The sequence below is a fragment of the Crotalus tigris genome, unplaced genomic scaffold (genome assembly GCF_016545835.1).
Source record: "Crotalus tigris isolate CLP2741 ecotype Arizona unplaced genomic scaffold, ASM1654583v1 scf7180000024302.2721777, whole genome shotgun sequence".
NCBI classification, from domain to species: Eukaryota; Metazoa; Chordata; class Lepidosauria; order Squamata; family Viperidae; genus Crotalus; species Crotalus tigris.
In genome coordinates, this window is record NW_024100474.1 from 2,411,801 (window position 1) to 2,433,351 (window position 21,551).

Below are 21,551 nucleotides of genomic sequence, written 5' to 3' on the forward strand. Positions count from 1 at the left end.
AAACCTGGCTTATTTTGAATCATAGCTTTTTTGCCTAATTTTAAAAATATAAAATCAGTTTAGCATATTTCAATGAATTACATGTAAGATTGCCTTTAAAAAAATTTGTAAATACGGTTAACCCAAAATATAGCAGCCAGAAATCCATAAGGGCTGAGCATTACAACTGTTTTGTTATCTACATTAGCTGTAAGTTTTTGGGCCCAATTGAAAGCTGATATTCAAATGATTGGAGGCATCTCTTCCCATATAATAATAATAAAGTTGGAAGGGACCTTGGAGGTCATCAAGTCCAACCCCCTGCTCAGGCAGGTAATCCTATGCCATTTCGGACAAATGGCTGTCCGAATATCAGCCTATTAACCTTACAGTCATAAGCCTGGTATTATTGCCAGATGAGACAAAGCAGGCAACTATGGGAGGAAGAGTTTGATGTCCCATTTGTTGAATGCTCTAGAAAGGTTGGCCTGAGAACACTTGGTTTCCAGACTTCCAAGCTGCAAATATAATAATTGCCATAAGTAAGCCATGTATTCAATTGCCACAATTATGCTTTGATATTATCACAATTATAAAATACTTACAAATCATCTAAACAACCCTCTGGCTGCTTTAGTCTATGCCCATGAAGTAGGTAATCATAGATTTCATGGTTCTGCACTCCTGGGTATGGAGTCATTCCTCGAGTTGCTATCTCCCACATTGTAACACCAAATGCCCACTACAGGAAAAGAAAATAGAGGAATAACTTACTTAAACAGCACTTTAGAAGAACTTAATTTAATGATACCCATAATTGTTTATGCAAGCTTTTTGGGGAATAAGTCCCACCAAACACATTGATATTATTTTTGTCCATTAAAAAAAGTATGTTGCCTTTTCTGATACATTGTTGAAAATCATATTGGTGATTTTGTATTCTCAGTAATTTCACATGATTGCAAATTACATTTTTTTCCTACATAAAAAGAGCTAACCAAGACCAAGATATTTAATTTCCAATTCTAATGTTTTAGGATTGTAATTTTAACTAATAATTCTTTGATGAAAAGTACATTTTAATACTAGAAATAGAATGTTAATATCAATTTAATTTCTGGCATCTGAGACTGAAAGTTTTTCAGTTAATGAGGCTTGGAAATAGAGAACCACTGCTAGTTGGAACTGACTGTACTTTGTTTAATGATTTCTTCTCCCAGATATCTAGGTTGTGTTTACCACATTTTAAAGGAGTTGATAGGAATAATTTTGTATGTGGCAGGCTTGTTCTTTAACCTAACTTTGCTGGTAACTTACACCTACGAAAGCATCAAAAAAAGGACAATTAATAGCTCTAGAACTTTTCTGACATGTTGATAAATATTCTCTCAGCAGAGGGAGCTGCACCCCTAGCTTTCTTTGAGTAATAAGCTTAGGGATAGGATCCCCAATTTTTCTGTACTGTAATTGTTTCTTGTATTAACAGGTTGATATATTGTACCTTTTTTTTTAAACAAGGCAAACTAGTTTTAATTATTCAAAAGTAAACTAGTTTGAGCGTTTTTTCTTTAACATTATGTTAAATAACTAATAACTAATCCTGGTTAGAAAACTGAAAATTCAGAGTAACAAGTAAAATATTTTGTAAAATCTGAAAAAAGTAATGTATAGGGCATAGTTGTCTGCAGAAAGCTTTTGAATAATTTATGTTATTAAAATGAGCAGGTCAAATATAAATTTCATAGCAATAAGCCTTCTATTCTCAAACCAGCTTACTCTGCATAAATACTGCTGTGTGAAAAATGGACACAATTATATGGTAAGTTTCTTATATTATAAGAATTCTGTCATTCCAAATTGACTATCTTTCCTCCTGGAGCCAGACTTAACAGTTAAATTGGAACACCATCTCCTCATTTACTTACCACATCACTCTTTGTTGTGTAGACTCGATCAGCAAGACTTTCTATAGCAATCCATTTAACAGGCATCTTTGCAATACGCCCTTGCCGGTAATAATCTCCGCTGTAAATTTTCTTGGATAAACCAAAGTCTGCTACACACACTGTCATGTCGTCCCGCAACCTGTCCATTAATGTATGTCAGTTAATATGAATTCATATAATAAGAAAGAGGCTCCTCAAAGATGTAGCATTACTTCATATGTGTGTATGCTTTGGCAAAATGATGATATGAATCAAAATAACTTTCTTACATAGGTTTTTCTCCAGAGAGAGAGAGACTAAGTGGTTGCTAACAATCAATTAATGGAGACTCCAGCCAAAAAAAAATTCATATTAAAGCTGTTTCTGATTCTGACACATATTAAGAATCAAACTAAGGACGATACTGAATGTATTACAACTTTGAAGCATTTTCCCTTTGTTCTTCAGATAAAGAGCTTCTAGAGTAGCTTCAGGTCAATAAAAACAAAATTTTTTTCCACTGTCCTCTACCTCCTAGTTTACCAATGAAAGATAATAACAAAAGGAGAAGGGACTGAGTCAGCAGAATGTAAAGTTATCTAGTTGTTCTTATAATTATCAGGGAGCCTTAGAGAGTGGTTTTTGCAGTTCCATCCCTTTTATAATTGTTTTTGATTTTGATATGCATGTTATAAAATATGGAGATAATGCCATAAAGAATGGGCATATAATAGGATAAATTTAATTCTTGCCCCTCCTTCTGATAAAAATAGCAGTTTGCAGAATTTGTAAGTATGGAAAGTTCCTCAGATTAAAGAAGCAAGTGGTGAGGTTTTTTACAAAATTGCATGTAGCATGCTTTTCAGTTCTTGCTCTCTCTTATATTTAATTGTCACTGTTGTCCTCCATTTTCCATGGAGGATTATTATGAGAAAAAGCATAGACTGTGGAATACACAACAGAGAAAATGTGAAGGCCTAAATCAGAATAGTTCAATCAATTGGCATCTAATAATCTTTGCTTCAGTCTCCAGAGCCCTACACTTATGGAAAGGAAGGATAGAAGCAGTATGGGAGAAAGGATGCTTAAATGGCCTTCCCTATCTACTAATGCTGCTTTATAAATCACAGAATTAGTAGTAACCTTGTAATCAATTGATCCATTCCCTTGATCACTGTATGGAACCAAGACTATAGGATATTACTTGAAAATCTCATCGAGAGAGTTCACCACCCTTCTAAATAATTGTCAATATCTTTGTCTTAACAGTTATCTGTTATGTCTCCTTCTGTAACTTAAAATGTATTAAATCAAGCCCAGCTCTTCTGGGTAAGAAAACTAGCTTTTGGTCTCTTCTGTGTGTCTTTCAAGTATGGGGGGTTATGATACCATTGTTGCTATCATAACCCCCCAGTCTTTTATCCACTATCCATTTCAGGCCAAATTCACAGGCTTTGTTTTTTATATCTTCATATTTGCTGTCTTTTTCTGAATTTATTCTAAGTACTTCCTAAGTGCAATACTTGAATGGGTCACAGAATAACTCATACTTTTAAATGTAAAGTAGAACTAATGCTTCTGATGATGTGGAAACTGTAGTTCTATTTTTGCTTTGCTAGCTCATGTCCAGCTTGAAATAATTTTTTTTTCTTTTTATGACCCTGTAATCCCTTTTGTCAGGGTGACTGACTGATCAGCAAATCTGAAATCCTTTCCCCAAATATTACTGCTGTACGTTTCATGTACAAGCGGCATCTTGTGTGTGTCTTTGATTCTTTCCCTTCAGTCTCTTCTCTAGTTATTTTCTAAGAGGTTATATTTATCAATACTTATTTCCTGAGATTCAGAGAAAAAAGGTTGAGAAAATGGTACACTAAGACTAAAGCGCCCCTTCCTTCATTACATCAGAATCCCTGCAATACACTTTCTTTATGTTTCATAGAAACAAATGCTTAGAACTATATCTGCGCATCTAGATCGGTATACAGCCAACATGCCATAGAGAAAGTTAGGCTCTAAAGTATTTTTTTTTTTTTTTTTTGCCTAATGCTTTAGTTTTATAAGGAATCCCTCTGTCATGAATAAAGTACACTTAGGGACTGGAGTTTGAAGTATAAGAATCTCAACAGAATTACATTGTGTAGTTACTTTACATTAGATTTTCAAACAGTATTCATACAAAATGCAGTGAATAATCTGAAAATCCCTTTTCCTTGATTTCTGATTACAGTTGTATTTCCTAGAATTAGATTTTCATCCCCAGAGATTGTTTTCCACTTTAAGATTTACAGTTTCTGAATGAAGATCAAGCTGAATTTCTGAGTAGAAAAGAGAACCCTACAGAACTCACATGCAATTTCGGGCAGCCAGGTCCCTGTGGAGGAAATGTTTGCTACTGAGGTATTCCATTCCTAGAGCAATATGGATCATAAACTTCAATAAAATTTGCAGCGGAACATACTGGGAAGAGAATAAGATGCACACTTTTCTTAATATATGATACTGATTAATCATCATACTAAATAACAAATGAAAAAATAAATCACATATGATTTAAGATAAACAAAACAGGGTTGGCTAGAATACAAAGATAACTTAACATACTACTAGTAGAGTGAGAAGCAGTGTATCCATGTTGGTTTAACTTGGAATACACATTCTTCTGTACAAATGGCATTAATAAATGCATAACCTTTTCAGATTGATTGAGGAGGATTAGGCTAAAAAGCCTAAATGAATACCAAAGCGATTTCATATCTAAATCTGTTATGATTATAGTAGTTCATTGACTGATTGTATTATGACCAAGATAGTCAAAATGGTGGACAAAAACAGGTAAAGTCTTCTTTGAGTTGCTTTCATTTCATTATCTGTATAATTTTTCATGGCAAGAATTCAAAAGTATTCATTTTTCAGGAATTTTTTTTTTTTTAACTTCTGAGTCTAGCCTATTGTAGCTATGATGGCTTCCTAGTGAAACTCTAACTCAGTGGTGGCGAATCTATGGCATGGGTGCCAGAGGCAGCACTCAGTGCCCTCTCTGTGGGCACGTATGCCGTCGCCCCAGTCCTAGGCTTTCAGCTGCTTTTTATAAAACCTTTTCACTTTAGGCCTCTGCCACTGTGTGCAAAAAAAAAAAAGGTTCAATCAATCAGTCAATTTCAACTTCTCGTGTGAAAAAAATATCTTGCAAAGTTGGAATTGATTGATTGAACTTTTTAGTCCCACCCAGTCTGCCGTTACCACCGCAACCATGCCCAGCCAATGGGCCACACCCAGCCAATGGGCCACACCCAGCCAGCACCTGACAATGCATAAGTGGATTTTGGGTTACAGTTTGGGCACTCGGTCTCTAAAAGGTTTGCCATCACTGCTCTAACTGATCCTACTAGCACTGGGTAAATCCTTGAAGACCTGGATGTTCCTTTGGTTATTGGGTCTCGAGGTTGAGTGAACTTGTCAATAAGATGCTATGCTAAGATTTGAGTTATTATCTCTGAAATTATCTTGTCAAACTTTAGCATTAATCCACTGGATTACGGCCATATGATGTTTTTATTTCTTAAACGGACAGTAACCTGGATGTATTAAGTGTCACAGCAGATAGCAGAATGTATCTGACCTTATGTTATCTTTAAAAATTTAAGTAGGATCAGATCATTTCAGTACTTTGGACAGGAGTCTATCAGAACATCTTTAGATAGAAAATTAAAGAAAAAACTTAGAAGGAAATGTCGAATTATATTTTGTTACCAAAATTATACATGCCTTATAGTTGCAAATAGTCTTAGGAGCCTTGTTTCTAAGAGGCAATTTCTTATTTTATTTTTTAAATAAATAAATAAATCCTTTATTGTCAAAGTACAACATGTGTACAATGAGATTGGCTGAGCCTCCCTTCGTGCACCCCCCATCACAACTCACAATGACAACAAACACACAATCTTATTGCACCTTGTGAATTTATTGCACAACGCGCCGGCCCCGCAAGTCTATCATACATGGAGTTATTTTCCATTCAGGAATCTGACAGCCCATGGGTAGAAACTGTTCTTCAGCTGTTGGTGCAGCTGGCTTTGCTTCTATATCTCCTATCTGATGGTAGGAGAGTAAAGAAGTGTTGACCAGGGTGTGAGTCATCCCTGAGGATTTTCCTCACTCTTCTAAGGCAGTGAGCCCTAGCGATGGCATCTAGTGGTATCAGGGGACAGCCCATGATGTTTTGTGCTGTGCTCACCACCCTCTATAGTGTCTTTCTATCCGCAGCTGTCAAGCCAGCATACCACACCATAATGCAATGTGAGAGGACGCTTTCGATGGTGAACCGGTAAAAGAAGGTCATCAGTCGTTGTTTCATTTTGTTCTTTCGCAAGACCCTAAGGAAGTGGAGTCTCTGTGGGGCCTTTCTGGCCACCTGGGTTGTGTTGATTTTCCAGGTGAGATCTTTGCTGAGATAGACTCTCAGGAATTTAAAGGAGGAAACTCTCTCCACACTGCCCCCCCCCGATGTAAAGTGGGGCTGATTCCTCTCTTTTCTTCTGGAAGTCTAACACCATCTCCTTTGTCTTGCTGATGTTCAGGTGCAAGTTATTTTCTAGGCACCATGAGGATAGTTTTTGAACCTTGCCCCTGTACAGTGTTTCATCTCCACCTTTAATAAGACCCAATATGGTGGTATCATCTGCAAACTTAATGATCGCAGTGGACGGATCAGACGATACACAATCATGTGTGTACAGTGAATACAGATAGGGACTGAGCACACAGTCCTGTGTCGAGCCAGTGCAAAGCTTCAGGGAGGTGGATGTGACAGAGCCAACCCTCACTGTTTGTGGCCGGTCCCTCAAAAAGTCTTTTTTTTTAATTGAAATTTTTTTATTTTTTAACATACAAGCATTTATAAAAATACAATAAAATTTTAAAATAGAGAAAAAAAAACCCCTTACCCTCCCTCCCACCCACCAACCCCCCTCCCTTCACTTCCCAGAGCAGAATACAGGGTTAATAATAACAAAATTTATAATAATTAAGAAAAAAGAAAAAAAAGAAAAGAAAAAAGAATTTTTTTATCATAATTAACCTTTAACTCCATAACCTATAAAACAATTCTCTATAATATTTAATATTCATTCATAAAATAAGTGAAACTTTTTAATTCCATACTTTTTCTGAATATAATCTATCCACCTTCCCCATACAATAATATATCTTTCTTGTGTATGATCCTTTAAATAAGCAGAAATTTTTGCCATTTCTGCAAAACTAGATACTTTAAATATCCATTCTTCTAAAGTAGGCAAGGAATCTTTCTTCCAATATAAACCTACTAGTAACCTTGCTGCAGTTAATAAATTCAACATCAAAGTAGTTTCTTTTTCATTTAAGTCAACAAAAATACCAAGTAAAAATAGTTGAGGAGTAAACTTTATCTTTTTTTAAAAAATCTTTTGAATGTTCCACCAAATCATAATCCAAAAAGCCTTTACTTTTTTACAATTCCACCAAATATGAAAGTATGTCGCATCATTATTGCCACATCTCCAACATTTGGGCTGTATATTAGAATACATACAAGATAATTTTTTAGGATCTAAATGCCATCTATAAAACATTTTATAAAAATTTTCTCTCAAATTTTAAGCTTGTGTAAATTTGACATTTCTTATCCAAATTGTCTCCCATAAATCCAATGAGATGGGGCGTTGTCTTACCTGAACGCCTTTTCTCAGCAGGATGATGTAGAGTCCAATGGATGGGTTCTATGACAGCCTTCCTGCCCGGCAGACTGGGTAAAAACTTTGGCCACACCCCTTCCTTTGGGCGTGACCCCAGTTTTGACTTAGGCGAGAAACTTTGTTGGAATTAATATTTTAACTCTTTATCTTATACCTGCCTAGACCTAACCCCTGGGTGGGCTTGGACTCTACATCATCCTGCTGAGAAAAGGCGTTCAGGTAAGACAACGCCCCTTCTCCAGCAGGATGGCTGTAGAGTCCAATGGATGGGACATACCAAAGCCCTCATGTCCCCCTGGGAGGGAATGTCTAGGCTACCGAATTCTGAGCAGATACGACTTGCTGTAGTACTCTTCTACCAAAGGCAGCATCTGCTGCGGCAAGGGAGTCTAAACGGTAATGCTGAATGAAGACAGAAGGTGAAGACCAAGTTGCGGCCTTACAAATTTCTTCTACCGGCGCTTGTGTTAGCCACGCCGCAGATGTGGCTGCGCTCCGTGTTGAATAGGCAGTCACATGTGTGGGTACTGGCAGTTCCTGCGAGACGTAGGCTTGGGCTATGCAGACTCTGATCCACCTACCTATGGTGGAAGAAGACACCTTCTTTCCCATAGTTGATGGTTGAAAGGAAACAAATAATGCCTCTGTCTTGCGGAAGGCCGAAGTGCGTTTCACGTAGAAACACAGCGCTCTACGCAAGTCCAGCTTGTGCCATCTATGCTCTAGCCTATGTTTGGGTTTTGGGCAGAAATCAGGAAGAGTCAGTTCCTGAGATCTGTGAAAGATGCTGTTTACTTTCGGAATGAAGGCCGGATCTGGTCTAAGAACGACCTTGTCCTTGAAGAAGGTACACAGATCCTTCCTTACTGACAGTGCCGCTAGTTCTGAAATTCTCCTTGCTGAAGTAATCGCCACAAGAAAGGCTACCTTCAGCGATAGGTGATGAAGAGAACATGATTCAAGAGGTTCAAAGGGTGCTGATGTCAAGGCTAGAAGGACTTTAGGCAAGTTCCAAGATGGGTACCTGTGTATGACGGGGGGTTTTGTGTTGGTCGCCCCTTTTAAAAAGGCGTTAATCGCTGGATGTTGCGCTAGGGAGGTTAAGTTGTCACAGGAGAGTACAGTTGAGAGAGCCGATATCTGTCTGCGAATAGTGTTGACTGATAGTCCCTTATTAAGACCCTCCAAGAGATAATCTAGAATATTGGGGATAGATACTGCGGTTGGATCTAGGCGAAGAGGAACGCACTACCTACAAAAACCTTTCCATGTAGCATCGTAAATCCTGTTAGTGGACGCTCGTCGTGATGCTTGTATGATCGATATCACCCCTGCCGAGTAAGATTGCTTGGCTAAACTTTGCCGCTCAAATGCCAAGCGGCTAGTTGTAGCCACTGGGGATCTGGGTGCACAAACTTGCCCTGGCTGAGAATTACTCTGTCCGGGGGAATCCTCCACGGGGGTGATATCGAAAGGTCCACGAGGTCGGCAAACCACGGGCGTCGTGGCCAATGCAGGGCAATGCAGACTATCTCTGCGCCTTCCAGAATCAACTTGCGTATGGTCGCCGGTATTAAGGGCAGCGGTGGAAAGGCGTACAGGAGTTGCGCTGGCCACCGACACCTGAGAGCATCCGTTCCCTCCGACCCCGGAGACGGGAATCTGGAGAAGAACCTGGGGAGTTGTGTGTTCTTGGGATTGGCAAATAGATCCAGATGCGGTTGTTCGAATCTCCGGGAGATCTCCTCGAACAGAGCCGGATCCAGACGCCATTCCGACTGATCCACCTTGGCTCTGCTCAGGGAGTCTGCCTGGGTATTTGACTCCCCTGAGATGTGTTCCGCTCTGATGGAACTCACGTTGGTTTCTGCCCACCGAGCCAGAGCTAATGCCTCCTTCATTAGTTCCGCTGATCGCGTTCCCCCCTCCTTGTTTACATGTGCCTTGGCTGCTACATTGTCTGTTAATATGAGGACGTGCCTCCTTGTTACTAGGTGTGAGAAATGATGTAGAGCCAGGTGGATGGCCCGGAGCTCTAGCCAATTGATGCTGTGTGAAAGGTCCTTCTGGTCCCACTGGCCCTGTGCTATCTGGTTCCCCAGGTGGGCTCCCCATCCGAACAGGCTCGCGTCTGTCGTGAGCGTGACCCTGTTCGGTTCCCTGAATATGCTCCCCTTGAGTACCATGGGGGATAGCCACCATTTCAGTGATCTCATTACCTGTACTGGTACCAAGACTTTCCTGTTGGAAGTACTGAGGTTCCTCCTCTGGTAGGGTAGGAGGAACCACTGCAACTCCCTCGAGTGGAGCCGTGCCCATGGGATAATGCCCATGCAAGATATCATCTTTCCCAGGAGTTTCGAGAGCTGTATCAAGGGCACTCTCCTGATTTTTTGAATTTGGTGAATTAGCTTGGATATGCTGATTTGTCGCTCCTGGGAAAGGTATACCCTGCACTGTGACAAGTCTATCACTGCGCCTAGGTGTTGCAGTCTCCTTGAGGGAGTGAGATGACTCTTGTCTATATTGACCGAGAATCCATGCCCCTGTAGGGTTCGGATTGTGGTCTTGAGATCTGCCTTTGCTTGTTCCTGAGATCTGGACTGAATCAAGATGTCGTCCAGATAAAACTGTACGCGAACCGGCATCAGCCTGAGATGGGCCGCTATTACAGCTAGGATCTTGGTAAATACCCTTGGCGCTGAGGATAGCCCGAAGGGTAGGGCCCTGTATTGGTAATGCCGGCCCGTGTAGGTAAATCTGAGGAATTTCCGGTAACTGGGATGAATGGGGATGTGTAGGTACGCCTCTGTGAGATCTATTGAGGATAGTAGATCGTCTTCCCTGACGCTGGCTAGGATGGATTTCAAGGAGTGCATCTTGAACCTCCTGTAATTTATGTAATAATTCAGGCCCTTCAGGTCCAATATTGCTCTCCACCCTCCGGATGTCTTTGGGATAACGAAGAGGATGGAATAAAATCCTCTTCCTTCCTCTCCCTTTGGTACCCTCTCTATGGCTTGAATTGACAGGAGGTGAGCTATGGCCGAAGTTAGCAACCTTGTCTTGTGTACCTTTCTGGAGATGGGACATCTGATGAACCGGTTTGGTGGGGGAGAACAGAAGTCTAAGGTCAGACCATGTCTGATCGTCTCCAAGACCCAGACGTCGGTAGTGGTCTGCTCCCAGACCTCGATGAAATTCCTAACCGACCTCCGATGGGAGTGTCCTGTTTGGCGTCACTTGGTGCACTTAAAGGATCTGCCTCCCGATCCCCTATATGGACGTCTGGGCTGGAACTGGCCTCTGGCTCCCGTGTTTTGGCGATCCTGGGGTCGATCCTGTCTCGGGTAGAAGGATCGTGAGCCTCTGGGCCAGTCCCAGGATTGCCCTGACCAAAAGGGCTGTCTCCATTCCCAGGGGCTTCCTGGGCGGAAGCCCTGTCTCCGGAAATCTTGACTGCCTCTCCTATCTAACTTCTTTGATGGGTGTACTAGGATCTTTCTCTTATCTCTGCCTTCACTGACATGTGGGTCCAGTATGGATCCAAATAGGAATGCTCCACTGTATTTGGACGTCGAGAGATGCCACTTGGACCTCAGGTCTGTCTTCCAATTTTTGAGCCACAGTAGTCTACACGAGGCCACTGTGGCCGCAATGGATCTTGCCGCGTACTTTGTTGCGTACAGTGAAGCGTCAGCCATGAATTGAGAGGCCGCGAGGAGCTTGGCCAATGTTTGGTGTACTCTGACCTGATCTGGAGGCACCGTGCTTTGCAGTTCCCTCAACCACATAATACAGGCCCTCGCGAAGAATGATGATGAAGTAGCTGCTTTGGCCGCCCAGGCTGCAGCCATGTGGGAACGACGGAGGGAGTGTTCAAATTTCTTTTCTTCAGGTTTCAAGGCCTCCGCCATGTCTCCTGGAATCGCGGAGGTAGAAAATAATGAGATCAAGGGGTTATCTACCGTAGGAACCTCTAACATGTTCGAGAAGGAGGGAGAGAGATTGAAAAGCTTTCTTTCCACGCTATTGGGTGTCGGTGGGCTTGCAAGGGAGGACCATTGTTCCTCTACCGTGGTCAGGAAGACCTCCGGACATGGGATGTACTTATCCTGTGGGACCTTTTTGGCAAATAGAGGATTGGCCTTCTTGCTTGTAGAGGGCTTCTCTTCCTGTACTGATGTCAGGCTGACCGTGGAGACTGCCTTTATCAGAAGTGATTTGAGGAGCGCTGGGTCAAAGAGGCCAGAGCTCGTCGCCTGCTCAGGTGCGGTGTCCTCATCCTCCGAAAGGGGCATGTCTGACATATCAAGGTCTAATGAGTCACCCTCTCCTATTTGAGAGGAAGTCTCAGAAATGTTAGTAGGGGGCGGCCTACTTCGTCCCTTATGGGGTGTGTGAAAGGCCACTTGCCCCTTAGAAGCCATGAACTGGGAAAAGGCATCCTGCATGAATGCCTGAAATTGTGCCGACCATATGTTCTCCTGCGCTTTGTCACTGGACGTGGCAGCAGTAGGAGTGTGGTCGGTTGAAGAAGCTGGTGAGGAGGGATTGGAGGAATCCAACTGTTCAGTTTCCCCAGGAGGAGACCAAGTTTTGAGAACTTCCTGGGCAGTAGGTTCTGCGATGGGTGCCACCAATGGGACAGGGGAAACCGTACTTGTCCCATTGGAACTGGTTCTCTGTGCCCTGGTAATTTGTCGTTCTAAAGCCAAATGTCTCCTCAAAGCCTCTCGCTCAGCCGTTTTAGATTGTCCCTTTTGAGTAAGGTGCTTTGTTTTAGCCTTCTTCTTTCCCCCCCACCTCTGGTTCGGAGGATCTGCGTTTTTGTTGCTGTTGTTGGGGGGACAATTGAGGGACCTGTGTGACTGAATACGAGACATTGTCTGCCATTGTGCCAGGTACCCCGAGTAGGCAATACCTGGAGTGGGGAATTAGGTTACGCAGATCAGTCGCAGATAATTGGGACTGAAAGTCCTCCTCTGCACAGACAAACAATGGCCGGACTGACAGGATCCTTTGGACAAGAAGATCCTGTAAGGCGGTGACTAAAGGTCACAATAGGAACAGTTAGATAAAAAAAATTCCTCCTCACCTCCTCACTTAGGTCCAAACTCAATGTAGTCAATATGTTTCTCCCCAATCTGTGGCTGTGGCAACAGACCACTATCAGAACTAATGGCAGTTCTCTTCTTTTTCCCTCTTCCTTCCTCTTGCCCCAATGTGTTAAGGTAACCTCCGTCAGGAAACTTGCACCAAGAATCCTTTCTTTATAGGCAGGGGAAACAGCTCCGGATGGTAGCCCAACCCACAAAGGAAAAACAGCGGGTTAATCCGCTCGTTTAAAATGGCAAATGGGAGGAAGCCACGCCTCCCAATAGTAGCCGGTGGAGCCACGAGGCTCAAACAATGGCGGATCCTTACTATCCAGCAATAAGGTAATTACCGGTTTAAGTAGTTCTTTTGGCCTTAAGGGGGCTGCGCCTCTCCGCTGAGGAGAAGAACGGCGCTAAGGCTCTGCCGGCTGGTCAGGGCGTGCTTCTCGCGCTGCTCAGCTGATCAATGCTGAGCGGCGCCGCGGCTCTGTTGGCCGCTGGGCTGTTATTTCCCGCGCCGCTCAGCTGTTTAGCGCCGAGCGGCGCCTCGGCTCCGTCGGCCGAACGGAGTGGCGATCCCGTTATTTCCCGTGCCACTCAGCTGTTTGGCGGGCCGGAGATCAGCGAGCGATCCGGTGTGGAAGGTCCCCGCGCCAAACAGCTGTTTGGCGGGCCGGAGATCGGCGAGCGATCCGGTGCCCGGCCCGAGCCCCCCTGGCTAGCCGCCCTGAAGACCCTCTCACCACTCCGACGATCCTGCCTGGATGTCCGTCAAGGGTCCTAGTCAGCTGCCAGAAATCCCTGCTTGCTAATACGGAATCTGGAAGAGAAGATTTTGTCTCTTTCTTTGGAGTGAAATTTCTTTCTTTTCTAAGAGCTGATTCTCGCACTTCTACCAGGCTTCGAGACTGAGTCAAAACTGGGGTCACGCCCAAAGGAAGGGGTGTGGCCAAAGTTTTTACCCAGTCTGCCGGGCAGGAAGGCTGTCATAGAACCCATCCATTGGACTCTACAGCCATCCTGCTGGAGAACGGCTCCTGTATATTCTGAGCCCATTTAATCATACAGTCTTTAACCAATTCTGTTTCCGAATCTAACTCTAATAAAACATTGTATATTCTTTTTATATGAGCCGGACTTTGATTTTTAATCTGAATAACCAATTGTCTATCTTCTAATGTTATTCCCTCTTTCTTATCTACAGTCCATCTGTCCACTATTTGTAAATATTGAAACCATGACTGTAGAATATTTTGCTGCCTTAATACATCTAGGGATTTCAAATGTCAATTCGAACCAGAACGAATTAACAATTCTTTATACGAGATTTTATCAAAATTTATCCCCTTAGAAGTTCCCTCAATTGCATGTCTGGGAATCCCCCAGATAGGTATTTTATAATTTAATCTATAATAATACTTTTTCCAAACACGAAGTAAGGCATTCCTCAAAATATGTGATTTAAAAGTCCGATCAACTTTCTTATTAAAAATTAAATATGCATGCCAACCATATATTAAATCCCAACCTTCCAAAAAAAGAATATCCATATTTGTTAAATTAAGCCAATCACTTAACCAAGTTAGGGCGGCTGCATCATAATATAATTTCAAATTAGGTGCCTTAAGTCCCCCTCTTTCTCGAACATCCTGTAATATCTTAAATTTAACCCTTGTCTTTGATCCAGTCGCAGATGGAAGAGGGAAAATCTAAGTCAATCAGCTTTTCAGTAAGGATGCTCGGCAGATACTATTGAAAGCCGAGCTATAGTCAATGAAAAATATCCTGACATAGTTTCTGGGTTTCTCCAAATGGCTCGCTACAGGATGTAAGGCAGTAGCTATGACGTTGTCTGTCGACCTATTCACCCTGTAGGCAAACTGATGTTTGTCAAAGTCCAATGGGAGGCATATCCTAAGGTGTTGAGGAACCAGTCTTTGGAAGCATTTCATCACTACAGACATTAATGCAATAGGTCTATAGTCGTTTAGGCTGTTAATTGTGTTTTCTTTGGGACTGGGACAATAGTGGCTGCTTTCAAGCATGATGGAACACAGGCCGTTTGCAGGGAGATGTTAAAGAACCTTGTCAGGACCCCTGCTAATTGATCGGCATAATTCTTTACCACTATCCCCAGCACCCTATCTGGGCCTGCAGCTTTGCTGGGATTCACAGCCTTCAATACAGCTTTCACTTGATGTTCATATAGGGTGAGTAGCTGGGAATCAGAAGGCTGGTCTGGTTTTTTCACCTTGTAGTGAGTGAAGATGTTCAACTCTTCTACCAACAAGGCATCGGCATTGACCGTGTTCCTCGTGTTGCTCTTATGGTTAGTTAGATGCTGCAGTCCCTGCCACACTTGCTTCGAGTTATCTGTTAGGTGGTTCTCCACTTTATGTTTGTATTGTTGCTTTGCCATCTTAATGCCTCTTCTAAGGTTTGCCCTGACCTCTCTATATGTATCCCTGTCCCCTGCCTCAAAGGCAGAATCCTGGGCTCTCAGAAGTGTACGTACCTCTGCAGTCATCCAGGGTTTACAATTCCTGTAGACTCTGATGCACTTTTCCCTTGTCACACTATCAGTGTACACTTTGATATAAGAGATTACGGCATCAGTGTATTCATGCAGGTCTTGATGTTAAAAGGCAGAAAATTCAGGCCTAAGCTTTTCTGAAGAAATTTCTTTGCCATTGTCATATACCAAGGAAAAGATTGCCCATAGATTCCCCTGCTTTAGGGAAAATATGAGTATGTGCATTTTGATTAAGCATTTCTTGTATGATTAAAAAAATCTGTTTTTCAATCAGCTCATAAATGTTGTTGTTTTGAAAGATGTAATGGATGATAAAGTTGGAGGAATGTTGTCCAGTTTTCATTCCTTCACAGCAGCTCATAAAAAAAATCCCTCTCTTTGAGGAAATCCCAATTGTGTATGAAAATGTCATTTAATTTTTCCTTAATCTGCCATTTAGGCAAGTTCACATGCTGAGGCTCCATAATGTGTGGTCCTATTTTACGCTATCTTTGTTTGAAGAACAAGTTAAAATGAAACAATTGTTTTTGTCATAAAGTATTCAAAAAGTATTGCTTTCCCAACAATTAAAATCTTTGTGTACTCTCTCTAGTACAAGAACAATATCTACTTCATGCATGACAGTAAAAATTACCATAGACTTTTCAATTACAGGAAATGGTAATTATGTGAAAACTGGCATAGAATCCCTAACTGGATGATGATACTGTCAAGCTTTGGGGGCGGTGGGTGGGGGAAATGCCAAATTACTTTCTGGCAAGAGGATTGTGGTTTTTAAAAGGCATGTGCAGCATGATTCCAGTAAACACAACACAAAGGTCAGGAAAACAATAGTGCCTTTTGCTTGAAACAAGGCAGCCCCATGTTCAAAATGCCAGGCAAAATATTTAAATCATAACTATATCCAGAGGCTAATACTCACTTCCTTGCCAAGATGATGGAGATTTGGGGCTTGGAAGTTCCACACAATATTTGATACATAAAGCTATGACTATTTTGAACCAGGACCAAATAATTGTAATAGACTAATTATGATCTGTTCTAGGCAGGTTTCCATTCCTGCTAAATTGGGAGTATATAAACTGGTGTCTTACAAGCAGTCTTTCTCTGTAATGGCTGACCAAAAAACTTTATATTCCGACACACAGCATTCAAACCACACAACCAGCCATCATGCAAAAACTAACCCTATCATACACAAAAGGGGTGTCAGCCAGAATTTTCCAGTCTTTAGGAATTGCAATAGCCCACAAACCCACAGCTACACTCTGCCAGGAATTATCCAGAACCAAAGAAAAGATACAGAAGGATGAAAGAAACAATGTAATTTACAAAATCAACAAACATATCAATTAAAAATCAGGATCCATGAACACTGGCTGGGATCCAATGCCATGATCCCAAATTCTTAATCTCTACCCACACTGACACCAAACAGCACCAGTTTGATTGGAGCAAAACAAGAATCATTGGCCATGCTACCACCCACCATGCTCATGAGTTCATTGAAGCCTGGCCCTCCACAGTCAATTCCATCAACAGATACATTGACCTACAACCAGCTTATGAACCCCTCAGAATCCAAATCAACTGCACAGCCAACCAGAGACAGCACCAACCCTCAACCAACCCATGCAAGTCCCCCCAAGCAGCACTTCATCTCCCAATGACCCACATCTGATGTAACCTCATCATAAGACCCATCCACATCTGACCCATCACAAGACCCGCCACAAGACCCTCACTTGACATCATCCTGGGTCTTGTCCTGACCCATGACAAGACCCATCCCCTGATGGGACCTTCATCTGACGTGACCTCACTATCACAAGACCTACTGACCACACATAGCCCTTATAAACAAGAACACTGATATCCCCTAAACTCTGCAAAAGATGTTATCTAGCCTGGTAGCAAAACATTCAGAAACACACCCACAAGCTTGGAGAAAGAACCTTCACCCTATCCTATACCTGAGCTACAGATATTTGCCACTATTGCAAAGCTACAATTTTATCTGGATGGAGACAGTCTGACCATAATTAAACATCCTCTGGTTGTGTCTCATTTAGGCCTCTGCATTATGTCATATATAGGCCTATCTTTATAAAATTGTAAAATTGCTACTGGTCAATAACAAGGTCCCCCCTAGCTGGGGGATGAAGAGACATAGACAGATTTGTCACAAATAGGTGGGTGATATCTGGTTGCGCATCTCTTTCTATATGAGACGGATGAGGCTGTTTGTTCTTGAACCAGACATAAACTAGCAGAGAACTAGATTGGTTGAAAGCCAATAAATTTAGAGTCTTCTTCTTCCAATTAAATCTTGAGTCACCAGTTTGCTACTCTTAAATGCCGAAGTGCTTTGCAGCACATTAGCATCCTTGGGCACCTGTCAGGCCTTCTATCCCATTTGATTTGACTTTAAATATTTCTTTCAATTTTTATAAAAAGGTAAAGCAAGACTCTCAGCAACATCCTTAATTCCAAATATGACTCTAAGCTTTTCATCAAAAGATGTGAATTTACAACCCATTACTTTGTTTAATGCTCAGCAAAAAAATATCAAAAGCAAGATAGAAAACATTCTAGAAGGCTAGAGAGAACACAAAAGAAGCTGGTGAGATTTGTTTAATAAATGGGCATTTTATGACTGATGATCAAAAGAATATTATGTGAAATCATGTGTTAATGAGATTTTACAATCAGTTCTTGTTGCTTACCTGGGAGCACACTCCAAGCCTTAATCGAAGAAGAAAGCTATGCAAATCTCCATATTTCATAAACGGAAGAATTACCATGGGCTTTGGAACCTGCTGAGAACTTGGTTCTATGCACACACCTTAAAGAATAAAGAAAATGAATAAAGGAAAAAGAAAATGAATTCAGTTTTTTGTATGTTATCTAATTTTATCTTTACTCGTAAAGCTTTTGAAAGGTTTATTTTTAAAGTTGCACATCTCTCAACAATTTTTTTATTGCAATTTAGGAGCCACCTGATTCCAGATGATTCTGGGCGAGTTACACTTTAAAAAAGCAATGAACAATAAAAAGAAACAGATCATAAGCAACCTTTACCCAAAGGCCTGGAACAGCAGCCAAGTTTTCAACGACTTTCTGAACATCATCACTGTGAAGCTATATAGATTTCTGACTTATAACACATCAAATAGAATAAGAATATTTACAAAAAATAAAAAGGAGCAACCATTTAAAATGATCTTTTATAAGATCAGCCAGTTTCAAAAGCATTTGTTTAATTCATTAGAGCAGGCTAGAATGTATAAACAGGGAACTGGTTCAGGAAAATATCACAATAAAGACAACAAAACACATAGTCATGTTCTAGTTGTGAGGGAAAAACAAAATAGCCATACAAAAAGAGATTAAAGACCCACATGATTTATTTTGTTATTTCTTGTAGAAGATTAGGTTTATGATGTAGATATCCAACTACCCAGGCTAACATTGCTTATTTAGCAAATATATTTAATGATATATTGTTTGTGACTGAGATAATTTTGTTTAATTATCACAGTTACAAACAACTGATCTTCTTTGATTCTAATTTTCTCCTCATTCATGCTTCAAGTTATCTTGAGCCTACATTTTTTCTGTATGTAATCGATATGCAGGAAAAGTGCTTAACATGAATTTAGGCAGTTATAATGACTTTCTGTTGGGCTGTGAATAAAACATTTTTACCCAAGAAGTAGTGTTTTCTAGTTGACTCACCAAGAAGTTTGATGACATTTGGGTGATCAAAGTCTTTCATACAAGCTGCTTCTCTGAGGAACTCTTCAATCTCTCGTTGGGAAAAGCTGTCCACTGAAAACATAATAGAATAAATAAAAATGTTTAGTAAGAAGTTAGCATTTTAAATATAGCACAATCTTTTGCATATTCAAAGGAAACTTTAGCTTGTCCTAAGCACTTGCTAACAGAACATATATCTCTTGTGATCAGATAAATGAGTAGGTTATTGTGTGAAAATTAAGACCGGCATTGTTGTCCATGATTTTGGTTAAAGGTCAGTATAAAGGAATGCAGAATAACTAAATGAAAGTTGTTACTTTGATTGCATATCTGGAAGCAGGCTCTTTGAATGTTTTAAGGCAAGTTTCGAGTTTTCACTGAAATTATGAGCAAACGCCATAACTTCATTCCATAATTAAATTATGGTAGGACTTATATTCTCGAATGTAAACTTCAATTTCAGAAACTAAAAGATTACAGAATTGAATGCAAGATGGAATCTGAGTTTATTTTATAATCTGATAGTTTTCCTTATGTAGTCTCAGAGAAAAAATACTGTTAGGGAATTTCTAATAAAAGATTGGCATGAATAGTGTCATAATATACTATAGTCACTAGAGGGCACAGACTCAAATGTAACTTGATAAAGTCAAGACTTTGCAGTTCTATTATAGAGAAACAATAAATATCTTTGACTGACTTCCTTTCCTGATGAGTTGTCTGTATCTTCCCCCACAATGAACACAATCTATTGTGGGATTTCTGTCATATTTAGGAGGTACAGCAGAAATTTCAGCACACCTGAAACAATTCTATTGGAGCTCCTGAAGGAGACAATGGAGCCACCAGATAGAAACCACAATCTAACACTTTAATTTTGTTTAGAATAGAATGTAGAATAAAGAATAACAGAGTTGAAAGGGTCAGGATCTTCTAGTCCAACCTGCTGGAGCCTTTTCTTTATTCAATTTTAATTGCACCCACAACTTGTGGAGGCAAGCCGTTCAATCACATCCAACTTCCAACATTCCAGCTATTTTACAATCTCTTTCATCCCCCTAAGATTTCCAAAATTACAAGGGGCATTCCAGATTACATGATATTATTATTTAGTTTGCTGAGAGAAATTGAACATATATTTTTACTCTCTTCCTATTACCTTCTCTGTGCCTTTTGAAAAAAAAATCCTCAAAACAGAGATTAGTCTTTTAATAACCACTCCTAGCAGATTTGTGATTATTTTAAAAATTATTCAGATATACTGTATTTGATAAAATGAAAAGTAGTACGTATCTTTTAAAAACAGATAACTGAGTAATATACAATCTTCTGTCTCTTCGTAGATTTTCTTGATTCTTAATTGGAATGGATTTTTACTTTTTAGAGGAGCTCTACAACAGTGTGTGATTATCTATGTTTTTAAATGCTCCTGAATGTTTCTTAAACACAAACAACTTTAAATTTGTGAAGACCAAGGAACACTTACATTTCATTGTTTTCACAGCAACTTTTTGAGTGGTTCCATCAGGATTACTGAGACTCCCTTCCATGACTGATCCAAATTCCCCTGAATGGAGAAATAATACTATGTTTGTCTCCATACACACAAAATCCCATTATAAAATTTAGTTAGTAAGACTGAGAAGATTCTTCAGGCCAACAAAGTCTAATGGGGATAAGGTCAGCTGCTTCATGAAGCATACTTGCCTCATCTTATCAAGCTATCCCGAGTTTGCTAAGATTACATACACTGTATTCCCAGAAAAACAAAGGTAAAATCTGCATTGGAACATTGGCAGAAAGGACATAAATGAGCTTAATCTCTACCATGCCCATTAATTTTCTTCTACAAACTCTGTTCCCTCTGCCTCTCCCCCTCCCTTTGGATTTACTTCCCGCTTCAGAACCCAATTGTGGATAAAATTAAAATGTGTCAGGGACAGCATTTGTACAAAAAAAGTGATTGGAACAGAAATTTCTCCTGGAAGAGGACAAAAAAAGAGGTTCACAGAATAGATCAGTGCAAAGGGCTACAATTATGACATTTTGAGAATTTATTGAATAGACAAAGTATTTAACTTAAATTGCAATTCTGGGAATGCATTGGAAACTGTTAAAGGGTTGATCTGGTGGGACAGATATCTTAACTTGTATTACTGACAATACTACTGGATATTGCAGATCAGCAGAACTTATGTAAAAACAATTTGGTGAGGGGTATGGATAGAAGGATAAGTCTGATGGAAGTTTGGAGTCCTAACTGAAGACAAACTTCTAACTATCAGAGTAACTGGGTTAACGACGTTTCAATATTTATTACCTAGAAATGAAAATATTAGTACTGTACAATGCTTTGTACAATATAAGTTACAAAGCGTCATGGAGAGTTAACGAAGTTCTATGCTTGAAAGGAATTTTGAACTGTAATCTTAAAGGAATAAGTTTACAACATTTTAAAAGTAATCCTTATTTGACATCACTTTCATATAAAGTAAAGAGCAATTGCTTTACCTTTATAAGA

General features: G+C 40.4%; 1 protein-coding gene across 2 annotated transcripts in view; it reads right to left on the bottom strand.

Moving 5' to 3' along the window:
• MERTK (MER proto-oncogene, tyrosine kinase) overlaps positions 1 to 21,551 on the bottom strand; it is a 94,441-nt gene that overhangs the window by 941 nt on the left and 71,949 nt on the right. For both annotated transcript variants that reach the window (XM_039324525.1, XM_039324524.1), the window contains exons 13-18: positions 20,517 to 20,597; positions 19,010 to 19,102; positions 17,998 to 18,116; positions 4,255 to 4,364; positions 1,905 to 2,064; positions 585 to 721 (exon numbers count right to left, since the gene is read on the bottom strand). In XM_039324525.1, the coding sequence (XP_039180459.1) occupies positions 585 to 721; positions 1,905 to 2,064; positions 4,255 to 4,364; positions 17,998 to 18,116; positions 19,010 to 19,102; positions 20,517 to 20,597 (700 nt within the window). The remainder of the gene's footprint in view (positions 1 to 584; positions 722 to 1,904; positions 2,065 to 4,254; positions 4,365 to 17,997; positions 18,117 to 19,009; positions 19,103 to 20,516; positions 20,598 to 21,551) is intronic.